This window comes from Rhinopithecus roxellana, chromosome 7 (genome assembly GCF_007565055.1).
Source record: "Rhinopithecus roxellana isolate Shanxi Qingling chromosome 7, ASM756505v1, whole genome shotgun sequence".
Lineage (NCBI taxonomy): Eukaryota > Metazoa > Chordata > Mammalia > Primates > Cercopithecidae > Rhinopithecus > Rhinopithecus roxellana.
In genome coordinates this window covers 137,889,911-137,907,680 of record NC_044555.1, presented here as the reverse complement: position 1 = coordinate 137,907,680, position 17,770 = coordinate 137,889,911, and the positions used below count along the sequence as shown (strand labels likewise).

The window sequence follows — 17,770 nt, the reverse complement described above, 5'->3', positions numbered from 1 at the left end:
CCTCAGTTCCCTGTTCAACTGGGAAGCTCTACCTTAGCAGAGCCCTCTGGGAACCAAGTCCACACCCACTCTCCTCCTCCACACACATACCCTCCTGCAAGTAGCTTTGGCTATAGGAGGGCAGCATGAATCTCACACAGCCCCATCCTCTGGGAACAAGGGAGAAGGAAAGCCACAAATACAGATGATAGCTGGAGTCACACTTGTTTGTAGGGGATCAAAGAAGGCTTTGGGAGGGAGGTGACATTAGAGGTGACTTTGAAGGATTAGGGGAATGTTGCAGACAGAGGTAGGGATAGAAGTAGGTGTAAGCCAAGTTCCTCATGGGACAGCTCCAGTTGGGTTATGGAATACCAAAGAGTTTTGTGTGAGTAAAACCTGTAGGGCTATGAGGATGGGCAGAGAGAAGCAGCTGAGGATATGGGGTTTAGTCCATTAGAGACAAAGGAGGAAGCCAGCCCCTAAGAAGTTCCCAGTATTGGGCGTGTACAGAACACTAGGTACCAGTAGCTGCTCTAGGTGCTGCAGATGCAGTGGGGGCCAGCACAAAGGTCTATCTCAGGGAGCTGACATTCTAACTGGGGAAACGAGCAATAAACAAGGAAACCAATGAACAAGAAGATTGTGGAGGGTGCTAAGTGCTGTTAGGGAAACCTCACAGGGTGCTGAGACCAGCATGACTGGGAGGCTGGGGGCTCTTTTCGTTGTGGAGTCCTGAGGACAGGAAGCCAGCCACAGAAGGTCCAGAGGAAAAGAGAGCAACACAGAAAGACAACAAGTGCAAAGTTGCCAAGGGACAGAGAAGCTGGGTGTGTTTGAAGAACTCAGAGGAGACTGGAGGACCTGACTCCAGAAGAGGCCGGGAGAGAAAGCAGGTGAGGCCAAGGATGCTGGTGGGGGCTGTGCAACAGGACCTGGAGACCAAGCCATGAGTTTGAATTTTATTATAAGAGTAATGGAAGACCCCAAAAGAATGCAAGCAGGATGAGACATGACTTTCATTGCTTTTGACTACTCTGCTGGCTAGATGGGGAGTGGGTTGGAGTGGAGGGAGCAAAGGTGGAAACAGGGACACCAGTCTAGAGGCGACTGTAGTCATCCAGGAGAGAGACCTGCACGAGGGCAGGAGTGGCGGAGGTGAGAGAGGTGCATGGATTCTGACTGGACTTTGAAAAGTTATGCAGACAGGGTAGTTTCTGGCTGATTGAATGCAGTGGATGAAGAAAAGAGAGGGATCCAGGCTTACATCAGGGGCTTTGGCCTGAGCAACTAGAAGGACAGAAGTGCCATTACCAACATGGGAAGATGAGCAGGTTCTCTAGGAAACTCTAAGGGGTGAGTTACGGTGGTGTTACTTTTCAAATAGCATGGTGGCATCGAGTAGGTATTTGGCTATATGTATACAATCATCTGTGTACTACCTTCATGTGACACTGGAACAATTATTTTTGTAATAATTTTATTTATGTCAATTTTAAGTAGGCGGACATTAGCTCCATGCTAACCAATCTTATCCATAACATCAAGGGTTTTTCAGATTTCTAGTATTTTTTTTTCTGAATACAATAAGTAATGACAACCACAGTGCTCAAGTCTCCCTGTAATTCCACCCTGACATTCTCTCCTTCCCCAATCTCCAGCAGAGTCTGGGTACCTAGCATGAACAAACTTGTACTGGACATTGGCCTTGTCACCCAGGAACCTCTGAGGGCCTTCAAAGGGACCACAGTGGGGCACAGTGGAAAAAAGACCTGGTCCAATAGCTCTGCAAGGCCCGGGGGCGGGGGGGGGCAGCCACCTAACTGCCTCAACCGGCCCTGCTCAGTTCTCTGCTGTGTGGAGGGTTCACAGAGTGGAGCCCACCACCCTTTCCTGAGGTTCATGCGCCCTCTGGTGGTAGGGTTCCCCATCTCTGTGCACTGGGGGCTTCCTTGTTTCCGGGTTAAACAGAAAACAAAGACCCTCTGCCTCGGATTCACCGAAGGGAAGGAATAAATGGTCAGCCTAACTTTAAGCTTCAGACCAAGGAATGCATGCTTCCGAGGCTTGGACTCAGGTTGGGCTTGCCAGACAAGGGCCACCACAGGTCACACCAAAAGAAGAGGGAGTGTGGTGCGCAGGAAAGGGGACTTTTGTTTTCTATAGAGGGTCACAAATGCAGAGAAAAGCAAATTGATGGCCATATTCAAATAGAGCAATTTGCCTTCAATTGATATTTTCAAAGGAAAATAAAAAACATTCCAATTTAAACATTTTAAAATCAAGAGCAGGAAACAACAGGCTGTGCTGAATAAATCCAACACATAATGGAAAATGTACTTCAGTTCCTGTATTACAGCCAGTTATAGGAGAGAAGCGGGGGCGGCGGCCAGCAACAGACAGGAGATTCACGCTCTTACAGAGAAAGCAACCGGAGAGAGGGTGGGTGAGGGGTTGGCCAGAGACAGACACTGCCTAGGCTGACATCCAGGTCCTCACACAGGCATACACACACACACACACACACACACACACAAACACACACACGACAAGCTGCACACAGATATTCCTTCTGTTGTTCCTTCATCCTTTTCTCAACGAACAAGCTGTCTTTAGATGAGAAGACATTATTGCTAAACAGACACTTGCAGACCAATGTGCAAGGGAGTCTCACATAGAAAGCTGTGGTGGGACTCAGAGAAGGGGCCTGTGAATTTAATCTCAGAAGAAAAAGAGGCAGAAAACGGTAATCCAGGCAGAGGGAACAGCGTGAGAAAATACCTGAAAGCATTCCAAGACCTTAACCCTAACTTCTCAAAAAGGAAGTTTTCATCAACTCTAAAAATGAATTCAATGTAATTTTATAAAGAGCAGGAAATCTAGACCTTCCTCTAATGACAATCCAATAGTCCACCCTCGCTGTCGTCAAAAAAAAAAAAAAAAAGTTCAACCCCAAAATTAACAATAATTAGCCTGAGATATTGTAAATATGGCTCTACAGTCTGAAATTTAATGGCATCTTTTGTCAAAAATAGTCTTATTTCCACTTTAGTCTCATGACTGCAATACTATAGTGCTATCCCTATGGTATTTACTACAATACAGTCATCAAAAATATCTGAAAAATGTTCTTAGACATTGTGAAATAGTGCATCCATCTACTTCTTTAAAAATAGGAGCCACACAAAGATCTAAAAGAATGCTGCCTGCCCAGATCCAGAACAGATAATGTTAGTGTTAAGGTCTTGGAATGTGAACACATTGTTTGTAGTGCTATGCATTCCTCTCCTGAGATTTTAACTTACTACTGGAAATTCTTAACCAATGATAATAGTTTTTTTCTCTTTATTTTCAAAACGTTTTCCTTTGCTTTGATTAGACACTCTGTGCTTTTTTTTGGCGGGGGGGGAGCGGGAGCCGGTAATCATAGTTCATCTAAATGCAGCTTTTTCTGAACTTTAAAGATAGAATCCCGTTTTTAATGAACTGAAGTAGCAAAATCACCTTTTTCATTCTTTTAGGAAATAGCTATTGCCAAAGTGAAGGTGTAGATAATGCCTAGTCTTGTTACATAATGGGGATGTGGTTTGCATAATTGTCTTTATAAAATTGAAATTTCAAGGGATATCAGCGTTTATGCCACTTTTCCAGTTCCAAAATCGTTCCATTCCATTCTAGAAATTTGAAGTATGTAACTTGAAATCCTTAATAAAATTTATATTTAATTTTATTTAAAAAAAAGAAAATATCTGAAAGCTTAAGAAAACATAGACATTCGAGACACAGCAAAAAGTTGTGGGAGACTGGACCCCAGGATATCTGGGGAAAATAAAACTGGAAGAGGGTGGGAGCTGAGCCCTGGAGTCTGTGTCTTGAACCACTGAGCTCCCCATGTGATCCAGAGAAGGTGCCTGCCTTGCCCTGGGGAAAACCAAATCCAAGACACAATGTCCATCCCATGACGTGGGCTGGAAATCAGGTACCTGTTGGGGCTGGGCTGATGGTGAGCCAGGCTCCAGGGAGAACACTGCAGATTTCTTGCTGAAATCAAGGCAAAAAATTTCAATGCAGTCATCCCCCTGCTTCTGGCCCCAGTACCATCTTACGCTTGCAAAAGTTACACATTGTCCTGGTTCCAAGACACTGTAAAAACTGAACTCAGTGCAACCTTAGTAATGAAGGTATTGGCAAGGAGCTGGCTGGGTCTCCAACGATTCCTCCTGTTGTGTAGGGTTCTCTTGAGGCAAAGGGGTTTAGAGCCTTTCCTCCAAACCCAGTATCCAAAGCGAGGGTGTATACAAAGCACTGCTCCATCATGAATGTATCTCCCTCCTGCTGCAACTTTCAGGGACCAGGACCTAGGCACGTGTCATGTTGCAGATCCCTCCTGGTGAGTCTTCCCCTGGTTAAGATTTCTTCCTCTAAGCTAGGGAAGAAGTCAAGAAACTACACTAAGTGTAAAAGAAGCCTGGCCAGAAGGATGAATTCAGTTAAAAAGGAATGGTAATGTCAAAGGCACAGGCAACAGAAGCAAAAGTAGATGAATTGAATTACAACAAAATTAAACACTTCTGCATACCAAAGGACACAATCCCCATGGTCACACAGTAAAAAGGCAACCTAGAGAATAAGGAAAATAGTTGCAAATCATATCTGATAAGGGTTTAATATTCAGAATATTTAAAGAACTTCTACAACTTGACACTCCAATTAAAAAATGGCCAAAGAACTTGAATAGACATTTCTCCAAAAAAGATATACAAATGGCCAACAAGCTTGTGAAAATATACTCAAAATCACCGGTCATTAGAGAAATGAAAATCAAAACTACAATAAGATTCACCTCACACCCATTAGGATAGCTACAAAAACACAGAAACTAAGTGATGGTGAGAATGTAGAGAAATTGGAACCCTTGTGCATTGTTGGTAGGAATGTAAAATGATGTCACTGTTTTGGTGGCATACAAAAAAGAAAATCGTTCCTCAAAAAATTAGAAATAGAATTACTATGTGATCCAGCAATTTCATTTCTGAGTATATACCCAAAAAACTGAAAACGGGGTCTCAAAGAGCTATTTGTATACCCATGTATACAGGAATATTCACCATAGCCAAATGGTGGAAACAACCCAGGTGTTCATTGAGAAATGAATGACTAAGCAAAATGTGGCGATCTATACAATCAAATATTATTTGGCCTTAAAAAGGAAAGAAATTCTGACGCATGCTACAACATCGATGAGTCTTAAAGATATTATGCTGAGTAAAATAAGCTGGACACAAAGGACAAATACTGTATGATAGCACTTATACGAGGTCCCCAGAGAAGTTAAATTTATAGAGACAGAAAGTAGAATGGTGGCGGCTTCCAGGGGCTGGGTAGAAGCAATGGGGAATTTTTATTGGGGACAAAGTTTCAGTTTTGCAAGATGAAAAATTCTCAAGATTGTTTTCACAACAATGTGAATATACTTAACACTACCAAACTGTACACTTAAAAGTGATTACGATGGTAAATTTTATGTGTATTTCACCACAAGAAGTACATGCATAAATAAGTGGTGTGCATGTGAACAGGAAGGCCTCTGAGTCTGCACCTAGATTTTCTTGCTCACTAATTAATACTTTTCCTTCAGGCTCCTAATCAGGTTATAATGCCCAGCTGAAAGACATGATACTCCAGGGACCTTTCCCAACTCCCCCAGCAGAGCCAATGCTTCTGTCAAGGCATGACTGCTGGCAGGGAGAAGCATAGGAGTTTTGGTCAGCTGTGTTTCTTTGCTCATTCATTCATTCATTCATTCACTCATTCACCTGTTCACTTACTCCCCCATTGAATAAATGTTCTCTGAATGCTCCTCAGTGCTAACTATGTCACTGAGGCTGCAAAGAGACCCATGAGGGAGACTGTCTTGGCCTCGTCCACAGTCAGGAGGGTAAACGAAGTCCACTAAAACTGATCCCACATTACAAAACCAGGACAGAGAGGTTCTTATGCATGTGGGAGTACAGAGAGGAGATAATTGACAAGTGTGCGAGTCGTTGCAGTCAAGTGGGCCTTCTGAGAGAAGGTGGTGCCTGAGCTAAGCCCTGAAGGACCCATAAGGTTTAGGCAGACAGGGAAAGGTGGGAGAGTGTATTTTGGACCAAAAGAGTTCTGGATAGGGGTGAAGAAAAGTAGTCTGTCCTTCATATCCTTGCGTTTCACATCTGCAGGTTCAACCAATGGCGGATTAAAAATATTCAGGAAAAAAAATAACAGATCAAAATAATACAAAGAAAAGATACAATATAACAGCTATTTACATATCACTGACATTGTATTAGGTATTACAAATAATCGAGAGATGACTTAAAGTATGGGAGGATATGCATAGGTTATATTCAAATACTATGTCATTTTGTATCAGGGACTTGAACATCCACAAATTTAGGTATCTATGGGGACTCCTGAAAGCAATCTCTCATGAATACTGAGGGACAACCATATAGGGAAAAGAGACGGATTAATGGAGGGAGGGAGAGAATGTGAATAGCAAAGTTGAGCAATAACCACAGACAGTTGGAAGGAATTTGTTAACTCATAGGTGCCTCTGATACAGATATTCACTTGAAGAGTCTCCCCACCAACAGTAGTTTTCAGGGGCTCTTCAGAAATGCTCTTCATAGGGGAGGGATGGCCAGAGCTGCCAGCTACCTCTGTCTCCAGGTGGACAAACGCCAGTTGCCTTGCTCCTCACTCCCTGCCCTGAAATGGACCAGAAGCCAGGTCTATCTCCTTGGTCCACAGAAGATTGCAGAGACCCCATCCTGGCTAGCAGACAGATCAATCTAGATTGAGTAGGACAGAATAGGAACTAGAGTATCTGATGGGGAGGAATAGCCCTTAGTGGGCACCCTTCTACCCCCTCCCAACAACACTATCACATCCCTTGGCCTGTCTTGGGAGACAGACACTGGGTACCTGATCTAAATGTCTATAGTAGGTGCTTAAAGTACACGCATGTGCAGGGAAAAGGGAGTATTCAGAACAAATGTTAGAAAAAGTGGTAGCCAGAACCAAGGGAGAAGTGACTATGTGCAAAAGAGCCAGAGGGGGGCAGTACTGCAGCAAGGTGTATGTCATTTTGCAAATGGCCTTCTTCAGAGCAGATCATTGCCCAGGCTCCCAGTCCCAGGACAGACCCCTCGGAGACAGCTGCTCCCTTCTCCCTTCCTCAGAAGTAGGCAGGCTGAAACTCTTGGAAGCCCAGCCAACACAGTCTGTACTCTCCACAAAATGGGCTAAACTTGGAGGTGGAATCTTGGATGTTTAGGCCAAAAACCCGGGGTCAGGAGGCTTTTGGGAGAATTCAGGGAACATGAGGGTAATGCATGTAAATCTGGAGATCTAAATAGCTCCTCTAGCTCCTGGGATCAAGGCCAAGGCTGGAGAAACAGTTGGGCCCCAGGTCTTATGGCTTGTCAGCAGCAGCCAGCTCGGGGCTGCTCATCCCATCAGACAGGTAGTCATCTTCATTGTTCTGTTTCATCTTGGTTTCCAGAATCGTGATGCGCTGCTTGAGCTTCTGCTGGGCCCCTGTGTACTCAGCCAGCAGGCGGCCAAAGCGAGTGTATAAGGTTTCCATGTTGGTCTCCAGCTGCCCTAGCTTCTCCTGCACGTCCACCTCCATGCTGGTTGCCACTTCATTCTCATCCAGCAGCCCCTCCTTCATGAGGATCTCCCGACCCCTCTCTTCTAGGACTTTCTTGGCATCAGGGTATTCAGTCACTGCTTCCATAAGATCATCCTTGGACAAGCAGAAGAGATCTGAGTAGCCCAGGCTGCGGATATTAGCCGTGCGTCGATTGCCCATTTTACTTCCCTTAATGTTAAGGATACTGATCTCACCAAAGCAGCTTCCAGCCGAGAGCAGGGCATACTGAGTCACCCCATCATCAGCCACCACTGCCAGCTTGCCCTCCTTAATGATGTACATCTCCTTGCCGATGTCCCCTTTGCGACAAATGTAATCCCCAGGACTGAAGACCTGAGGACGGAGTTTTAATACCAGCTCTACCAGCAGGCCAGCCTCACAATCATGGAAGATGCGCACTTTCTTGAGTGTGGACAAGTGGACATTGATGGCTATCTCGGCCCTGAGCTTGGCTGGCAGATTCTTGAGAACTTCTCGCTCATCCACTGTCTTCTTATTGGTCCACAAGTAGTCAAACCACCTAATGACTTTGGCTTCCATCTCCTTGCTGACCTTTCGGAACTGCATGTAGTGTTTCACGGCATCGATCTTAGCCTGGAACTCTGCCCGGGTGGCATTCATGTTGGAGATCATGGAGCCCACATTTCCCACAATGGTGGCAAATATGAGGACGCCAATCAGGAAGTCAAAGATGACAAATAGGTACTCCTCATCCTTTACAGGGGGTGGTGTCTCCCCAATGGTAGTGAGGGTCAGTGTGGACCAGTAAAGGCAATAGATGTATTCCCTAGCCAGGTAGCCATACTCAGGGTCAGTGATGTTTGGGTAAACCCAGGTGTCAACCCCAAAGCCTATGGATTTAGAGATGACATAGTAGATGCAGGCATTCCAGTGGATGATGACCAAGATGTAGAGGACAAGGTTGCTGATGCGGAAGATGTTAGGGTAGCTGGTGCGTGTCTCTGTCCGGTCAAAGAACTCAAACATGCGGGCAAAGTGCAGCAGGCGGTTGAAGCGCACCTCAGGGCTGTGGATGCCCACAGCAAAATAGATCAGGTCAGTGGGGATGATGGAAGCCACATCCAGCTTGAACTGCAGGGTGTGGATGTAGTTGTCTCGCAGTTTCTTGGTATCTTTGACCATCAGCCCCTGCTCCAGGAAACCTAGTAGAGATGCAAGCCGGCATGTCACCTCTGCCCTCAGGGTGTATATATATATATATATATATATATATATATCCTTCCCTATAGGCTAATATCTCTAGGCAAGGAAAATACCGGTCACTGAAACCTCCTTCCCAAGGAGGGATATAGCTCATATACCAGGGCTGGCCAGAAGGACTCTAAGAGAACACCCCCTGATTGAAACCTCTCTATGCATGTGGGACCATGAGATTCAAAGAGGGGCACTCACCTACCAGAGTCCCGCCCAAGTAATTTAGTCCAACACCATGTCCAGTGGACTTTCTAAAAATTTGGACTCAGGCCTTCGGATTTACCTGCATCCCAGTTGCTCACTGACCTGTGCGCAATCTGATGAAGATGTCTGCAATGTAGACCACATCTGAGACATAGTCCAGCACCAGCCACGCCAGGTAGTAGTCTTTCTGTAGGTCACTGAAGCAGGCTCTGCAGGAGGACAGGACTAAGCTTCACCCTCAAAGCCAGCCAAAGGTCCCTTGGAGGTCCCAAACTGAGTGTTCACTGTGTGCAGGACTTGGGATGGCTACCAGGGGCATCATTTAGTCACAGTCAGCCTGATGCCAAGAGACACTTATCTACAAGTAACTTCTGCCCCACCCCTCCTCATGACATAACATCACTACATAGACAGCACCACTGACCATTAATTTTCTGTCTCACCCCCTGAACTGTGAGGTCCAGGAAGGCAGGCACCCCTCTTAATCATTACGGCATGCCCCATGCCTGACCTAGGGCAACAGGATTTGAGCACTCAAAGGCTGTGAGTTGAATGAATGAACAAGTCATTGGAAGAACAAACTACAGAACACAACTGAACCGTCTCCATGCTCATCTCTTCAACATACATCTTATTCAGCACTCAACAAACAGCACTAGCCAATACATGTGAGAGAGAGGGTAGTAGTGGGAATGGAGAAAGGTTGGAGGTTGCAAGAACATTTTAAAAGGAAGTGGCAGGATTTGGCAACTGAGTAGGGAGAGGGTTGGGGGAGAGCAGAGTCAGGGACAGAGCCCAGGATGATTGTCCAGTGAGTGTACTAGTCAAAGGGGAGAGCCATTAATTCTGACTACTTGGTCACATTTAGACTGAAACTCCAGCCCCCTGCCCTTCCCACTGAGTCTGCAGAGTTGGCCCGTGCCAGTGATGGTTCATTCACAGCCTCCAGCCACACTAGGCCATCCCGAGACAGGGTTTTTATACATGCTGTTTCTTCTGGCCAGAATGCTCCCTCCACCATCCTCAGGTATCTAATTAGCTGCCTCCCTCCCACCAACTAAGGCATCACCTCCTCAGAGAGCGTGATCCCAACTGCCCTTTCTCTAGCAGCTCTCTTCCACCAGTCCCTGGCATCATCCTGGTCATTTGTTTCATTTCAGGTTTACAGTCATTGTCCGCCACTAGCCTGGGAGTTCCAGGAGAGCAGAGACCATGGTTGTTGTGCTCACCACATTATCCCCAGCACTGAGCACACATGAGGTGCTCAGTCAAATCCTTGCTGAATGAATGAATGTGATTGGGATGAAGTAGGTTGGGGAATGCTGCCAAGGAAAGCTACATGTAGATAGTGGCTTTTGAACTGAGCCTGCAAGGAGAAGAATCTCCATAGGTGGAAAACGGAAAGGAAAGGGAATTTTCTCTAGAGGAAACAGCGTGTTCTGATCCAAGAGTGGTGAATGCTGGGGCTAGGGTGTGTCCAGAAGGTGTAGCAAGAGAAAAAGGTCAGGTTCAGAGGAGTTTGAAGGCCATGCTTAGGACTTGAACTTCATCCCGTGGACAATGGGGAGCCACTTAAGGGTTTGTGAGGAGGGAATGGCATCACCAAATCCTAGTTTTCTGTCAAGCATGTTTGTTGCAAAAGTGGAAGATGCACCCTAGGTGTGTGGAGCCACTGTAGTTGTCCCAGACACAAGACAGACAAGAAATCTTCATGGCATATTAAATGGAGAGAGGGTTGGGGCTAACAGAGAAGTTGGAGGTGCCATTGGTATCCAGGGACTGCTGCGCTGTCAATCCCGGGCTCTGAAGACTGGGTTGCTTTGGCCACCCCTCCTGGGCCCCACCCTGCTCACCTGGCCACCAGCAGGCACCAGTTGTAAAGGACAGGCATGGCAATGACAAACAGCCAGCAGTAGTACCAATCCCCAGCTGGGTCCAAGACAAATAATTCAAATTTCTTCCTGAGAAGACAGACAAAGGCAAAGCTTGGGGATCAGGTCTCCCAGTGTGATAGCACCCCAGCTCCCAGAAACCAGAGGTGCCTGAGAAAGCACTGCCAAAGGGGATATGTGGGGTGAAAGATGGGTTGGCTGAGGGCCCCATTTTTCAGAGACCTACAACCTGGTACTGGGCATCTGAGTGGAACTCAGATGGGCAGGGGCACCCATCTTCCCATTCTGAACCTAGATAGGTCCATTGATTCCCATGCATCTTACAGGTCCCTTGCCCAGAGGGCAGAGCTTTCAGTAGCGGTGGGTCTCAGGGCCTGGGAAGGGATTTCCACAGGATGGTAACTGGGGCTTACGCCTATTCCCACATCCCTCCCTAAAGACAGGTGCTCCAGGTGAGTGAGCACCACGAGCTTCCTGCCCACCTCACCCTCCCTTTTCAGTCATTGGCCTCCAGCCTCCAAATCACTTTCCCAGATGTTGTGTGCTGCTTTGGCAAGGGATGTTGTGTCCTGCTTTCCCTCTACTGGCCAGAGGTGGGGAATGTCAGCTTGGCCAGACATCTGCAGTCGTCTTCTCATTCCTCAAAGGACAGACCCTCCAGCTCTGCCTTCTCTGCCCTCCCCACACTATCCTGCTCCATCATCCATCCCTTCTCCTCCAGCTTTCTACATGATCTCTTCAAAGACCCACTTCCTCGCCCACAGTGGAGCTGAGATTGGCATCCCCTCCAGGGCACTCCCTGAATGCACCCTCTCAGTATTTCCTGGCCACTGGAACTGGGCTGTACATTCACGTGCAGCAAGAGGACATCTGGCAAGAGGCAACTAAGGCAAGAAAAGACACCAGAGGTTCTCATGGCAAGTAGGCCACTGGCTGTTGGGGGAACAATGGAAATACTCTGGAGTTGAAAACATTGCAAGTCACCCTTGCCCACCACTCTCCTTACTACAGCAGGGTTTGTCATAGCCCCTGGCAGTAGCATGGAAACCCCAGTGAGCTCTTCCATTGCATGCTTGGAGCCCATTTGAGCCCCACAGGCTGAACAGCTGTACTTGGTGCCTTTGTCCTTGCCATCCTTGTCGCCTTTGCCATCCCCCTGCTGTGTGGTCACAGTCTGGAGTTCAGGCCCACGAAAACGCTCGAGGAATGAGTCAGGCCTAGGTTCCTCCTCTCGGAAATTCTTGTTGGCCCACTCTCTGATGATCCCCACCAGGCGAACTATCCTAGAGGTGAGAGAAAAGAAGCATTGGCCAGAGCCAAGACTCATGCTGTTCAGAGAGCACCTGTCCCCACGAGCTCACTGTCTGCTGAGGAAGATGAAAGAAGGACAGTGAAACCTACAAACAGGCCAGACCATGATTTCCCGTGTGCTAAAAGCTGGGGTAGAGGCCAGTACTTAGGGCAGGGGGCTGGGGCTCAGGCATGACCCTGAATGCAGTCCAGGGGAAGACAGCTGTCCTGGGAAGACTTCCTATAGGAAGTGCCATCTCAGTTGATGGTGAGAAGAGCAAAGAGGAGGTCTTCAGGACAAGATGGAGATTGTGTTAAGGCAGGAACTGTCAGGAGTAAAGCTTGCCCTGAGCTTCCTGCTTTCCCTATGGAGCCTCTGACTCTGGGATAGAGAGGCCTTGGGTCCTCTACCTAGTCCTCTCTACTGGGAAGGGTATCACTCTCTGATGCTGAGACAGCCAAATGTGAAGGGAGGCCTTTTCTGGCCCCTCTGAGCTTGCCTGCCTTGGGGTGTGCCCAGGCCTCATGAGGAAATAATTACATTTTGCTACCACTGACAGTGCTCCCTGGAGGTCTTGGTGGACAGGACTAGTGGGACTGGGAAGAGGAGGGCAGTGGTAGCCACCCTGACAGGCCCCATGAGTAAGAAAGGAAAGCAGCAGGGTAGTGGTGGGACCCACCTGCGGAAGCCACCCCTTCCCCGCTGTGGGGCATCCACGTCTGCCAGCCTCTGCAGTTCTGAGGAGGTGTCATTGTCAGCTGCAGAGTGTGGCCTGCGGAAAAAAGAGCAGGGTTGACCCAGGGTTATCAGGGCACGACTTGTCTCCCCTCCTGCGTCATGCTTAGAAATCCTGTGTTCTTTTTAGAGGCTGTCCTAGAGACAAAGATTGCTTGCTCTGTGACAATGAGGCAGAGCTGGGAAGAAGTAGCAGCCTCTGTACCCTCCCTGATACCACGCAGACTCACCTGCTGCTTGTCCTGTGGTCATCTTTGCCATTGGCCTTGATGGCAGAGGGTGCATGATGGTTGTGATTATTGGCTGGGGAGCTCTTCACGCCATTGGCTTTTTCAGTCATCCTCCATGTACAACCAGAGCGCTTATCTGCCAGGAAGAGGGCCAAGAAGAAGGTCACAGAGGACCCTGACACCCACAGAGAGTGGGAGAGTGGCAAGCGAACAGGATGGATTAGAACCCAGGCCCACCTCACCAACCTCAGCACCCTCAGGCACTGCTATGACAGTCAGGGCAGTGGGATACAGCATTCCCTAAGTGCCAGGTGCCAGGGGCCAAGAAAATGAGGGTACTCCCCCAACCCTAATATGTAATTGCAAATGGAAACAGTGCTAAACTACAAAAAGTGTTTGCTTTTCTATTTTACCCCAGTTTTTTTTTTTTTTTTTTTTTTTTACATACAAACTATCAAAGCTAAAACAAAACATAACAAACAAAAACTGTTTAAGCCATCTTCCTGTGCCTTCACTTTGCAGATGTCTGGCACATACGTAAGCTGCCAAGCAGCTCCAAGGCAGCCACTGCCCCAAAGCCCTGGCCCAAGGGAGGAAGTGCATCTCCCTGACCCAGAATAGCTTCCCTCTTCCCTAAGGAGCATAAGCTCTGAGGTGGTCTCCAGTGAGGAGAACCAGAAATCTGGGTGGCTGGGGGAGGTGTGGGGTAGCGAGCAGCTGCTGTGGGCCAGGGAGACATACCTCCTCCCTTGGGTCAGGGCTTTGGGGCAGTGGCTGCCTTGGAAGTGCTCGGCAACTTAAGTGTGTGCCAGACATCTGCAAAGCGAAGGCACAGGGAGATGGCTTAAACAGTTTTTGTTTATTTTGTTTTGTTTTCGCTTTGATAGTTTGATAGTGAGGGCTCTCTCCTCTGCGCAGAGCAGGAGAGGGACAAGGGCAGTGTTCTTTGCCAGAAAAATCCCTCTGGCTGCTCTGTGGAGCCTGCATTAGAGGGAAAGCAAGAGTGAAGGCTGGGGCAGGGAGGAGGCTGGACAACAGTACTGATGGAGCCCAAGACAAGAAAGCAGAGTACGTAACTATCTAGGAAGGAGAATGGATGGGACTCAGAGAAGGAGTGCATGTGGGGAGCAATGGAGAGAGTGGGTGGGATCACAAAGAAAGAGGAGACAAAGTGAGGGTCTGGAGCAGAGTTGTGGAGAACCCCAATATTTAAGAGTTGAGCAGAGGATGAGGTGCCCAAAAAACAGGTGGAGAAGGAATAGCCCAGGAGGTAGCAATCTAGAGGAGGGACAGGAGATTGTGTCCCACAGTGTCTCTTGCCACAGAGTCAGGAGGTACTTGGAGGAGTTCTTCCCTGCCAGGGCTGGTTGGCATGCCCTACCAGGTGTGGCCAGAAATGGTCAGCATGACTCCCAGATTTCCCACAGCCCATGCTGCTGGACCCACACAGTCCGGAAGCTGTTCCGGGAGCTCCCTCAGTCCCCGCCCAAGCTTGTTCCAGCCTCTGAAGCTATCACCATGGCAATGGCAGGTATGTCAAACAACCTCAGAGATCCTCATCTGGTGCTCTCTGTGGGACTATGGCACCAAGATAGTAATGAGGGCCCTTGAAGGAAAGGAACCAGCATCGCTGAGTCCCTGCTTGGACCCTGGAGACAGCAGACCATGGAGACAAAAAGTTCCAGGCAACACAAACAAAGCCAGAGCCATTCGCACCAGAGTTTCAGGGCTGGCCTCCTGGAAAAGCTGGTGTTGAAGCTGAAGCTGGCAGATCAAAAGGGCTGTAATCCAGGGCCAGGCCAGTGCTGGGGGCAGAGCATATGTTCACACCCTCTCTAAGGTTCTGCCACAAAGACAGATTCCCCCCACCCCATGACCCCTGCTCCTTCTGTACCAGGAAACAGACCCGTCCCTGAGCCTGACTGCCTGCATACCCTCCTCTTTGTCAGAAACTGCCCCTCAGGCTGCTTGCGGGAAACAAGGCAGTTGGACTGGTGGGTCTCATGTATACACCCTCTCCAGGAAACCTCAAGTCCCAAGGCTCCAGATACCATCGCGTCAAATCAGCTCCTCCTCAAAGTTACCCACCTCTGAAAGGGGCCTTCCCTCTTCCCAGTCACTCAAGCTGGAAGCCTGGTGTCAACCGTAACTCCTTGTTTCCTTTATCACATCCAAGCAGCCTCTGTCCTGAGTTGATTGCCCCCACAAAAAGCGTCAAAGTTCTGTCCACCCATTGCCCTCCATCCCCAAGGCCCTGGACTGGTCTCAAGCCTTCAACATGGCTCTCCAGGCCTGCTGCAGTGGACTCCAGATGGCCCAGCGTTCACTGGGGTCTGGACTGGAGGGGGCACATGAGCACCAGAGTTTACATTGCAGGTAAAGCTCTCAGGGGGATGTATCCATCCCCATATCATGACAGCAGAGAAAAAAGCTAAGGGTGGAGCTCTGGGGAACTGCAACCATGAAAGATAGCTGAGGGGCTGAGTGAGTGAAGGGGAATGAGGCTGGGAGTATGAGAAACATGAGGGAGTTCCCATGGAAGGCAGACTTTCAGGAAGGGAGCTGTCTGCAAGGCCAATGCCCCGCTCCCATATCAGGAAGATAAGTGCTCTGTGCCAGATACTCCTTGCCCTTAAGATGAGAGCTGGAGTGGGCACTGGATGGAACAATAGGGGCCTCTCTGGGGACCTTATCAAGAGTAGCGTCAAGGAGTGGTGGTGAAAGAGAGCTTGTTTCACAAAGTTTCAAGCGAGGAGTAGGAGGGGACAGACAAGAGATAGAGCACATAGCTCAGTCTTTCTAAGAGACTGACCAAGAAAAAGAGGAAAGATAGAGTGGGAACTGGAGGAGGGTGTGGGGCTGACAAAGGCTCTCTGTCTTGCTGTCGCTGTTATTATTCTATGTCAAGAAGATAATAAAGCAAGCTTAAAGGTTTTGAGGAGGAATTCAGTAGATAATAAAAATATGTGTGCTTGTGAGCAACTCCAGTTGAGGCTGGAGCCCATGAAAGATGGGTGGAATGGGAAGGTTCAGGTACCAGAGGAAGTGACAGGAGACAGATCCAGGACAATGGGAAGGGGCTGCTGAGAAACAGGCCACGAGACAGTTGAAGGGATTCACTCTTGCAAAACCCCAGTGTTCTAAGTGAAATGGGAAGGATGCGGGGGGTTTCATCTTCAGAGACACCAGGCAGCAGTAGGTGCAGACTTTGGAGGAGGCCAGAACATTTGCAATAGCTGCTGCAAAGAGAGACAGGGGATACCAAACAAGTGTGAGGACAAGAAAAGGCTTGGCAAGGAAGACCACAGACCATGTACCTACCAAAGAGAACAGAGATGGGCAACAGATCTTAGATGAGCAGTGGGATTCTCAAGGAGGGTGGTTTAACAGCCTAGAGTAAGGCATGATTATTTGATAAAAAGTCCAAACACAGTCAAGGTGGAGTTGCAGGCTTCTTTTCTCCTTATCCACAAGCTGAGCAGCCAGCCCAAGACTTTAAAGAAAAACCAGCCTGGTCAAGGAGTTTATTGAAAGAGTTTTGAGGAAAATTCCTTCCTCTAGAAGTCAAGTCAGAGAGAGAAGGAACAAGTTCGTCATATAGCCAAGATTAGAAGTTTCAGTTCATGGCCCATTCATTCACTCATCTATCTCATACACATACCCAAGACACCTACTATGTGCCGGGTCCTCTGCTGCGTGCTGAGTTTAGAAAGAAGAGTCTGGCAGTCTCGATCTCAGTGGTGCTCCCAGAGTAAGAGACAGATAGGAACACGATTTATCGCAAGTCTGTTCATGTTCTATTCTGTTTCTGAGCAGCGTCTAACAGTTTATCCACTCCATCTTTCTTGAAATAATGGATTCTACTCCCCTCGTTCTCCTCCTACCTCACTGGCCACTTCTCAATGTTCTTTGAAGAGGCCTCCTCCTCTTCCCCAACTCTAAATGTTGGAGTGTCCCAAACTCAGTCCTTCAATGGACTTCTTGTCTTTTCTCTCTTCATCACCTCCTTCTCCAGTCTCATGGCTTTAAATACATCTGTATGTTGATGACTTGCAAACTCTTAAAACCAGTTCAACCTATCCCATGGACAGTAATTTACCTCCCTCACATAACCACTTGGATTTTGAATAGGCATCTCAGGTTCTGTATGTCCAAAAGTGAGTTATCTTCCCCTCAAAAGCTTATCCTTCCATAATCATCTGCATCTCAGTAAAGACAAAGCCATATAACTGGGAGCCATACTCCCAGTTACTCCGGTCACAAACCTTAGCATCATCCTTGACTCCTCTTTTTTTCATACCCCATGGACTCTACATATATGCAAATCATATGGGCTCTACCTTAAAAACATACCTCTTATCCAATCACTTTATCTCCACCATTACCACGTTAATCAAAGCTACCATCTTTTCTCAGTGCCTGGAACATAGTAGGTGTTCAATAAATAAGTTTTAAATGAGTAGTCTATGCATGGTACCTGCATTTTTCCCAGTCCATTACTCCCTCTCTTTTTACTTTCATTGTA

The 17,770-nt window shown here is 47.8% G+C and overlaps 1 protein-coding gene across 1 annotated transcript; it reads right to left on the bottom strand.

The window, feature by feature from the left end:
- Positions 1 to 7,271: 7,271 nt before the first annotated feature.
- Positions 7,272 to 16,986, bottom strand: CNGA2 (cyclic nucleotide gated channel subunit alpha 2). Its single transcript, XM_010358613.2, has 7 exons — positions 16,920 to 16,986; positions 13,246 to 13,381; positions 12,960 to 13,052; positions 12,102 to 12,272; positions 10,951 to 11,058; positions 9,200 to 9,306; positions 7,272 to 8,841 (listed from the first exon to the last, which is right to left on the bottom strand). The coding sequence occupies exons 2-7, from the start codon at positions 13,353 to 13,355 to the stop codon at positions 7,436 to 7,438; spliced, it is 1,995 nt and encodes a 664-aa protein (XP_010356915.2). The 5' UTR covers positions 13,356 to 13,381; positions 16,920 to 16,986; the 3' UTR covers positions 7,272 to 7,435.
- Positions 16,987 to 17,770: the final 784 nt, after the last annotated feature.

Bases quoted from the DNA above. Each gene is read 5' to 3' on its own strand.
- CNGA2 (XM_010358613.2), bottom strand. From the start codon at position 13,355: ATGACTGAAAAAGCCAATGGCGTGAAGAGCTCCCCAGCCAATAATCAC. The intron at 13,053-13,245 runs GTGAGTCTGCGT...TTTTTTCCGCAG, and splicing joins GACCACAGGACAAGCAGCAG to GCCACACTCTGCAGCTGACA. The intron at 9,307-10,950 runs GTGAGCAGGGTG...GTCCTCCTGCAG, and splicing joins TGGTGCCTGCTGGTGGCCAG to AGCCTGCTTCAGTGACCTAC.